The sequence below is a fragment of the Marmota monax genome, unplaced genomic scaffold (assembly GCF_021218885.2).
Source record: "Marmota monax isolate L192 unplaced genomic scaffold, Marmota_monax_Labrador192_F-V1.1 WCK01_AAM20220418_F8-fsc00041, whole genome shotgun sequence".
In the NCBI taxonomy this organism is placed as follows: domain Eukaryota; kingdom Metazoa; phylum Chordata; class Mammalia; order Rodentia; family Sciuridae; genus Marmota; species Marmota monax.
The window spans coordinates 3,739,954-3,749,804 of record NW_026695238.1 but is presented as its reverse complement, the minus strand read 5'-3'; the positions used below and the strand labels follow the sequence as shown (position 1 = coordinate 3,749,804).

The window sequence follows — 9,851 nt, the reverse complement described above, 5'->3', positions numbered from 1 at the left end:
AATAAGAAGTTTGGTAAAATTCAGCAGTAAAGCCATCTGTTCTTTGGCTTTTCTTTGGTGGGAGACACTTATTACTGATTGATTCTTATTGTTATTGGTCTATTCCATTTTTTAATATCTTCTTGGTTCAATTTTTGAAGGTCAAATGTTTCCAGAATTTGTCTGTTTCTTCTAGATCATCTAATTTTTTATCATGTAGTTTTTCAAAATATTCCCTAATGATTCTTTGACTTTCTGTAGTAATGTTTGTAACCTCTGCTTCTTAAAAAATATTTTTATACAATTGTATAAAATATATATTTTAAAGTGTGTACACACACACATATACATATACATATACATATACATATGTATATATATATATATATTTGGTACTGTGGATTTAACTCAGGGGCACTAGACCACTGAGCCACATCCCCAGCCATCTGCTTTTTATCTCTCTCATTAGTCTAACTAAAGGTTTGTCAACTTTGTGTATTTTTTCAAAGAACAAGCTCTTTGTTTCATCGATCCTTTGTATTGTTCTTTTAAGCTCTTCTACTTATTTCTGCTCTGACCTTTTTTCTTTACTAATTTTGGTTATGGTTTGTTTTCCAAGACATTGAAATGCATCATTAGGTTATTTTATTTTTTTATTCAACACTGACATTTTATTTTCTGAAGTTTTATCATTTTTACAAAACAAAACAAAAAGCAGGTATCAAAAACAGCAGAGTTTATAGAATTTCTGCACCAGTTTTCATATAAGTCAGTGATTATGAAACTGGTAGCCAATGTAAATACTAAACACAGGCTAATTTCCCTCTTGGTCATATGCTTTCAGGTGGTTTTTTTGGAGCTACTCTGAAATAATAGCTTTTTATAAGCACCGGCCACTTTTTGAGAACCGATTTGGTTTGTCCAACAAAGTAAACAATTTTTTGCTGTGTGACTTTTTTTTAAGAAATACTGAGCTGAACACAGAATATGTTATTTGTTTGGATCTGAACCAAATCTTTTGAGATCCCAATTACCCTGAAGAACACTGAGGACATTTATAGGGCATACTAAATGGTATAATAAATATTCATACATGTCATCATAATGTCTAAGGCAGCTACTATTTTTCTAAAGAAACAGTATTTCATTCAGAGACTGCCCAGAATTTGAACTACATCATAGTTTCTTCATCCTTTCTGATTTGGAGTAGTTTCCCCAAAGGGAGCCACATTATTGACACACCAAAGCTTTAATATCAAGCCAAACAGGCTCTGATATTTTATAGATACACCTGTATAGAACAAGACTCCTTGTTCAGGACCCTGGGTGACCACAAAGAAATCAAGAGGCCATGATAACTGAATGTTGAAAGGAAGTAGCGTTCTTAAAACTCACAGCATAATCTGGAGACAAGGAGAAATAAAATTGGAAATTAGTAATGGTTTTCACCCACCACTTGTTCCAGAAACACATTTTGCTTAAATAAGGGAAGTATGGTTCAGTTTTGCAATGTTAATAGCTGCCAGTTTCTAAAAAAAAAAAAAAAAATATATATATATATATATATATATATATATATATATATATATATATATTTAATAAAGATCACTTCCTGACTAGCAATGAGTTAGGAAACTGGCCTCAAATTCTGATCAGATCCCTCGTATTAGTCGGGGTGGTGGTGGGGGGAAACAAACCAACAACACAGTAACCAGCTGATAGGGGTTTAAGATTGCACAATTAAATTTGAATGTACATGGTACTCTGCACAGACTGGTATAAACATCATTGAAATGGTTACCAGAGGATGAAACAATCCTGCTGAAACCAAATTTCCTCCACATTATCCCAATTTTCATGAAAGGAAAACTGGCATGTAATTTTCTTCTTTATAGATATGAAAAAGGAAGCAAGAAGGCAAAGCTGAGAAAAACAGATGCCACCCACAGGGCAGCCGTGGCATTTGGTTGTTTTGGTCTTTGTACCAGCAACTCCCACTCCTGCTGTAGATCCAGTTCCTGCTGGACTACACCGTTTTCCTTGCAGTCAGGACTCAAACAATGGACCCTACTCCTCCAGCAGCGAGTGCCTTTTCATGCCACTGTAGTAACATAGCACTGCTATTGTCAGATGGGCTCTCAAAGCCCTTATAAATATACTTCATTAGGAGATCCACAGCATTCTTGTCCAGAGATTGAACAGCCTTTTCGATATCATTAGCTTTAAAAGAGACGAGCACCTTCAAGACAATGCTGCCTGCCCGATCCTTCACCGCCTGACTCTTGGTGTTGATAGGGGGATTTTTCAGAGCTGCCTGGAGAGCAGCTGTCATGTTTCCTTGCCGCAGGCAGGAGTCCACCTCGCCCTCGTCGGGCCCGGCCTGCCCGTCGCCCCCGTCTTCCTCGTCCACGAACTTGTTCTCGTCGCACTCGTCCACGTCCACCTTCCGGAAGCGGGCCGACGACACCGTGTTCTTCGACATCCCGGATCCAGACCCGTGGCCAAGGCCTCCTTTCGCTGCTGCCTCTAGATCAGCAAGCCCAGCCTGGCAGAAATCCACTCCATTAGGTTATTTTAAATCTTTCAATTTTTAAAAATTGTAGGCACTCATCACTAAATAGTAGGCACTCATCACTAAAAACTTCCCTCTCAGTTGTTGCTATTGCTGTATCTCACAGGTTTTGATATGTTGTTTCCATTTTCACATGCTTTAAGGGATTTTTAAATTTCCTTCTGATTTCATCAATAACCTAATGTTGGGGGCTGGGGATGTGGCTCAGGCGGTAGCGCGCTCGCCTGGCATGCGTGCGGCCCGGGTTCGATCCTCAGCACCACATACAAACAAAGATGTTGTGTCCGCCAAATACTAAAAAATAAATATTAAAAAATTCTCTCTCTCTCTACCTCTATCTCTCTCACTCTCTCTTTAAAAAAAAAAAAATAACCTAATGTTCATTCAAAAGTATGTTGTTCAGTCTCCACTTATTTGTATAATTTCTAAAGTTTCTCTTGCAGTGGTTTCTAATTTCATTCCACTGTGATTAGAAAAGATACAAGATATGATTTCAATATTTTTTAATTTGTTGACTTGTTTCATGGCCTAATATATGGTCTATATCAGAGAAAGTTCCATTTGCTGATGAATTTGTATTCTGGAGCTGTTGGATGGAGTGCTCTGGAGATGTTTATTAAGACTGAACTATAGCTGGGGATGTGGCTCAAGTGGTAACGCGATCGCCTGGCATGCGCGGGGCACAGGGTTCAATCCTCAGCACCACAAGAAAAAAAAAAAAAGACTGAACTATAGTGTACTTTGAGTTTGTTGATTTTTCTTTTTGGGTCTGTATGATCCATTGGTGATAGTGGGGCACTGAATCCCCACTATTACTGTATTGGAGCCTATCTTTTCCTCTTAGGTCTAAATGATGTTTGTTTTATAAAATTGGGTGCTCTGTTATTAAGTGCATATAGATTTATAATCATTATATTTTCTTGATGAATTGATCCCTTGATTTTTTTTTTTAAGAGAGAGTGGGGGAGAGAGAGAGAATTTTAGTATTTATTTATTTATTTTTAGTTTTCGGTGGACACAACATCTTTGTACGTGGTGCTGAGGATTGAACCTGGGCGGCTCGCATGCGAGGCGAGCGCGCTACCTCTTGAGCCACATCCCCAGCCCCAAAATTAGGTTTTTTTTTTTTTTTTTTGTGGTGCTGGGGATTGAACCCAGGGCTCTGTGCATGAAAGGCAAGCACTCTACCAACTGAGCTATATCCCCAGCCCTGATTTTTTTTTTTTTTAGTTGTTGATGGACCTTTATTTATTTGTATGTGGTGTTGAGAATCAAACCTGGTACGTCATGCATGCTAGGCAAGCATGCTACCACTGAGCCACAACCCCAGCCTGGATCCCTTGACTCTTATATAGTGACCATCTTTTTCTCTTCATACTGCTTTTGTCTTACCTATAAATATAGCTATTCCTGATTGTTTTTAAGATTCCATTTGCTTAGACCCCATCCTTTCACTTATCTTTATTGGTGAGATGAGTTTCATGTAGGCAGCATATTTTTGAGTCTTGTTTTTAATTCAGCCACTTTAAGTCTTAAAAACATTTATTTTTAGACAAGTTCTAAATTGTCCAGGTTGTCTTTGAATTTGTGATCCTCCTGCCTCAGCATCCTGAGTAACTGGGATTAGAGACATGTGCCTCCATGTCTGGCCAGTCTGTGTCTTTTAAATGAATAATTAAGGCCATTTATATTCAGAGTTATTAACGAAAGGTGTGGACTTGTGCCTATCATTTTGTTGATTTGCTTCTAGTTGAATAGTCTTTGTTCAGTTCTTCCACTCTTATTCATCTTTATGATTTGATGGGTTTTCTGTGTTGATAATGATTGATCCTTTTCTATTTCTCATTTATGTGTCTGCTCTTCTAGTGGTAAAGCACTTGCCCAGCATTTGCAAGGCCCTAGATTGGATACCCAGCACAAAAAAAGAAAAAGAAAAAAAAAAAAAAAGATTACTGAATTCCAGAAGACCCCTTCACTCATTTCCCTCCACATCCAACGGTGGCCACTAACTTGCCTTCTACCAGTATAACTTCATTTTATATAAATGGAATCATATATATCATTTTGTATTTATTCTTTTGCTTAATATTTTGTTTATAAAATTCACCTATTTTGTGTCTACTTCTAGTTTGTTCATTCTATTTAGTTATCTAAATATATCACATGTATTTATCCAATGAATAGGAAACTTCTAGTTATATTTATCTATGTATTCCTTCACAATCAGTAGTTATATTTGCTTTATCATTTTCTATCTTTCTACACATATACACATGTACACACACACCCCATATATTATTAATTTAAACTATTTGATAAAATTTACAGAGAACTGTACATATAAATTCTTCAGTATCCTAAACATAAGGATATCCACTCATATAACTATACCACAATTATTAAATTAATGAAATTTGACCTGGATACAATCTGTGTGTGCAAGTATTGTGGTGATTGATTCCAGGGCTTCATATATGCTAGGCAAGGGCTTTAGCAATGAGCTATAAAGCTCAACATACTCTTTTGTATGATATACATATTCAGATTTTACCAACTGTCTCAGTAGTGTCCTTTGTAGCAGCTCTTTTCCCTCCACCTAGCATCCAATTCAAGATCACATTTAGTATTTGTCAGTCTCTTTGGTTTTGTTTGTTTGCTTGTTTTTGGTACTGGAGATTGAACCCAGGGATACTTTATCACTGAGCTACAATTCCAGACCTTTTTATTTTGAGGTAGGATCTTGCTAAGTAATTTAGGGCTTTGTTTAGTTGCTGAGCCTGGCCTTGAACTTAAAATCCTCCTACCTCAGCCTCCTGAGTTGCTGGATGTGTGCCACTGCACCCAGCTTTTATATATATTTTTTAGTTGTAGATGGACACAATACCTTTATTTTATTTATTTATTTTTTATATGGTGCTGAAGATTAAACCCAGTACCTCACATGAACTAGGAAAGCACTGTACCACTGAGCATTGCAAACAACAAAACAATCAACTTCTTTAATCTTATTTCTACTGAGTAGCAGCTCAATTTTTTAATATTTAGTTTTTAATTTTAGGTGGACACAATATCTTTATTTTATTTCTGTGTGGTGCTGAAGATTGAACCCAGTACCTCAGGCATGCTAGGCAAGCACTCTACCAATAAGCCACAATCCTAACCTGCAGCTCAATTTTTTAAAGTAAGTCCTACTACATATGATTATTGTTATTTTTTTTGTGGTGGGGAGTGAACCAAGGGACATTTAACCACTGAGCCATATCCCCAGTCCTTTTTTGAATTTTATTTAGAGACAGGGTCTCACTGAGTTGCTTAGGGTCTCATTTAAGTTGCTAAGGCTAGATGTGAACTTGTGATCTTCCTGCTTCAGCCTCCCAAGTTGCTGGGATTACAGACTTGCACCACAATGCCCAGACATGACTAGATTGAATGATTAAAATATCTGAGTCTAAATATTTTAGCCAAAATTATTTTCCAAATAATATAATATTTTGATGCAGTCATAATGGTTCAAGCTAATTGGGCAATCTTACTTTAAACTCAGAAAATCTTTAGCTCCAAAACCAGCAAATATAATTCTCCAGATCTAGATAATTTTCATTGCCTTTAACCTAATGCAGAAACAAAGAACTCACAAGTCTATCTGTGGATTATTTTAATTTAGCTATTATCAACTCTGGAACAATAACAAAATATTTACCTTCAACAGATAAACCCACCACCAAACTCTATTTATATTGTCTGCTTCAAAAGTTGGAACTAGTTATTACAGTGCACTTTAGTCCAATATACATTTATTGAGCATTTATTATGTGTCAGGCACTGTGGTAGATTTTGGGAATATTCAGGTGAATTGACAGTCTCTGCCTTCAAGAATGAACATTTAAAGTTATGGATACATATACATACAGAGAACATATGAAAATTCTATGTAATAGGTGGAAAGAAGTATGCCTAAGATACCATAGGAACACTAGAAGAGCAGGACTGATATGGGAATGGGTATGATATGGAATATCAGGGCAGGTTTGTTGATATAGTGTGACCTGAAGATATCTTAAATGTAAAGGGCCAGGTTGGGGACATAGTTTAGTTGGTACAGTGCTTGCCTCGCATGCATAAGGCCCTGGGTTCAATTCTCAGCATCTCTCACACACACAGACACACATACACCAAAAAAAAAAAAAAAAAAAAAAAGTAAAGGGGCCAGGTGCAGTGTTACATGCCTATCATCTCAGCAACTCAGGATACTGAGGCAGGAGGATCACAGGTTTGAGGCCAACCTCAGCAACTTAGTGAAATTCTCAGCAAATTATCAAGACCCTGTCTTAAAGTACAGAAAGGGCTGGGGATGTAACTCAGTGGTAGAGTGCCCCTGGGTTCAATCCCAAGTATAAAAAAAAAAAAAGTGAGAGGCTGGGGATGTAGCTCAGTGGCAGAGTACTTGCCTAGCATGCATGAGGACCTCGGTTTGATCCTCAGCACTGGAGGGGTAGGGTGGGGGATGCCATAGCTGAGATGCTGCACTGTGCAGGCATGAAAATAAGTATATGCATGTGGAGCAAGTGAGCAGCACAGCTGAGCAGTGGGGAAGGGGCGCTTTACCACTGAGCTATGTCCCCAGTCCTTTTTTTCATTTTGAGATAGGGTCTAATTTGCTGAGGGTTTTTGCTAAATCACTGAGGCAATCGTGCGTTTGTGATCATCCTGCCTCAGCCTCTGGACCTGCTTGGAATAGAGGCAAGAGCCACTGTACCCAGCTTCAGACTTCCTAACCCTTTCAAGGAGCTTGAATTTATAACCTTGTAGATAAGCCTTTGGTTAATAAATATTAAATACAGAAAGCTCATCAAATCTATTATTTGTAAATACTCTATTGACTGGGAATGTAGCTCAGTAGTAGAGTACAGGCTTACTATGCTTGAGGCTCTAGGTTGAGTCCCTGACACCAAAAATTAATAATAATTCAGGCATTTTATTAAGTAAGGGTTTGTGGTCAGGGACAAGACTGTGGGCAGGAAAACTGTCCAGAGACGAGGAGAATGTGCAACAGAACTGTGATGGAGGTAGCCTTCAAAAAGTGATTAGAAAACCAAATTGGCAGCAACTGGAGATACACTGGGTGTGGGATGAGGGAGAAGTAGGCTATCATACTTAATGGTGCCAACAAACAAGATGAAAAGTTCAGAAGAATGTTGTGTTTGAGGGAGGTGGGGAGTAGAGTGCAGAATGGAAAGAAAATTAGTTGGTTTTGATCTGTTGAGCAGAAGGCACCTGTGGCACATTCAAGTGGAGATGTCTAGTTGGAAATTCTGGGAAAGGAGCTAAGGTTTAGATATTATTAGCAAATAAGTAGGAACCAATAGGTAAATATGTGAAATTGCCTAGGATGAATGAGCAGAGTGCAATGCCAACTATTGACACCCAACAATATACCAACATTTAAGGAAACAGGTGGAGGGAGAGAAGTTTGAGCAGACTTTAGATAGATACTAAAAGAAAAACGACATGGTGATGTAGTGTTCTTCCACAAGATTATTGTTAGAATCTCTGTCCTTGACCATTGTGTTTTAAAGATCATTTGTTGGCTGGGGTACTTGTAGCTCAGTGTACAGTGCTTCCATGGGTTCAATCCCCAGATCCACAAAAAGAAAAAAATAAATCTGTTTTGTAGTATCCCTTGTCTAGAAAACTAAACTCTATTATCAATCTACTCAAAAGACTTTAATTTCTGCCTTCTGAAACCCTACAAATCATCACAATCTGAAGGCAGCTAACATGACCAACTCAAGTCTCTTCTTAAAACATTTCCCAATTCTTTCAACTGGGCACACTGCATAGCAAACCCTCCTCTGGCAGTATTTTCACTTGTGTGCTGTACAGAAGTTACTACTTTCCTTGTTCTGAAGACTAAAATTGTATTAAGGCAGACTAAAGCTAAATTAATTTATGAGCAGCCAAGTTACACCATTAGCTGTTTGGATACATAGTTAGGAATACTGCTTCCTACCCCAACATAAACACGAAGCCAACCCTTCTTCTCCAAGCCTGTACTTCCATGGTTGATTTTTGTTTAGCCTAATGATAGGTTTCACACTTTCATTCATAGGAAAAGTTGTCTTCTTGTGCTTTTCATCATGGTACACAAAATGGCCAGGACACCTGATAATGGAAAAAATAGACAATATGTAGCAACCATCAGGCCAGGGTGAACATCAATAATGGACCCTTAAGGAACTCCAGACCTAGAGATGTTTTGATCTAGTTACAGGCTTCTGGTTCCAGTCTCGAACTCCAAGATTAATAAGGAAAAAGGTTAAGGTGGAGCATTAGGTAATGACTTTGGTTAATTCTAATCTGGAATTGCCTGTTGATTAGAACTGATTTCCATTTTCTTCTGAAATCTATAGATAACGATGAGTTTATTTCTTCAGTGACATAGGACAAGGTCTCAAGTCAACCCTGAAAGATGGTAAATACCAAACAAATGGAAAATTCTCACAGAAGAGATGAGGCATAGAAGTCAACCTCAAAAAAACAGCATTGCCATATGGTGCCTGCAGCTGAAGGCTAAGGACATGAACTCATATAGAGACCAGCTGCTCAGTTTGTTTCCCAAAGGAGGGGGGATTGTCACGAGTCTAACCTTTGTAAAGCCAAGGTATCAGATTTACGCTATAGTTCCCTCATCTTTGAGCATCTTCCTATTTGTATCTTGTTGATAGAGAGGGGCTGACTATTCAACTGTATCTGCTGGAGCCAAAATATGTGGGTTTGGATCTCGGTTCCACCATTTGTTGGGCCTTGTTACTTTCAGCAAAGTTAACCTATCCATAAAATGGGAGTAATAACAGGATATATCTCAAGAGTTGTGAGGAAAAAAACACGTCAACATATATAAATCATTAAAAATTGTAAGATATTATTTCTTTAGTATTCCTTGGCCTTCAGTCAGTTGCTATGGTATGTATAAGTCCACTATTGTTTGGCCTGCCCAGTATACATATATCAGGACTGAGCAAGCTGTTAGCATGTAGATGACTTCTTAAGAGGATAGTGTTAAGGATGTAAGCAACATGGAAAAAAACAAGTTTTATGGCTCCAAATTTCTACTAATTGGGAAGACAAGGCAATTTCCTCCTGCATACACTTTATTCACGCATGCTAAGTCTCACTAAACATATCACACGGTGGTCAGGAAAATGGCTGACGGGCAGTTAGGGTGTCAGGGTAATCCTCATTTCTGGCCTTGTTTTGCACCGAGATGAATGAACAGCCAGAAGCAAGACTAGAGTAAAGG

The 9,851-nt window shown here is 38.0% G+C and overlaps 1 protein-coding gene across 1 annotated transcript; it reads right to left on the bottom strand.

Moving 5' to 3' along the window:
- Positions 1 to 1,633: 1,633 nt before the first annotated feature.
- LOC124089661 (actin-related protein 2/3 complex subunit 5) lies at positions 1,634 to 2,561 on the bottom strand. Its single transcript, XM_046439858.2, has one exon. It carries the CDS (start codon positions 2,459 to 2,461, stop codon positions 2,033 to 2,035), a length of 429 nt encoding a protein of 142 aa, XP_046295814.1. The 5' UTR covers positions 2,462 to 2,561; the 3' UTR covers positions 1,634 to 2,032.
- Positions 2,562 to 9,851: the final 7,290 nt, after the last annotated feature.

Bases quoted from the DNA above. Each gene is read 5' to 3' on its own strand.
- LOC124089661 (XM_046439858.2), bottom strand. From the start codon at position 2,461: ATGTCGAAGAACACGGTGTCGTCGGCCCGCTTCCGGAAGGTGGACGTG.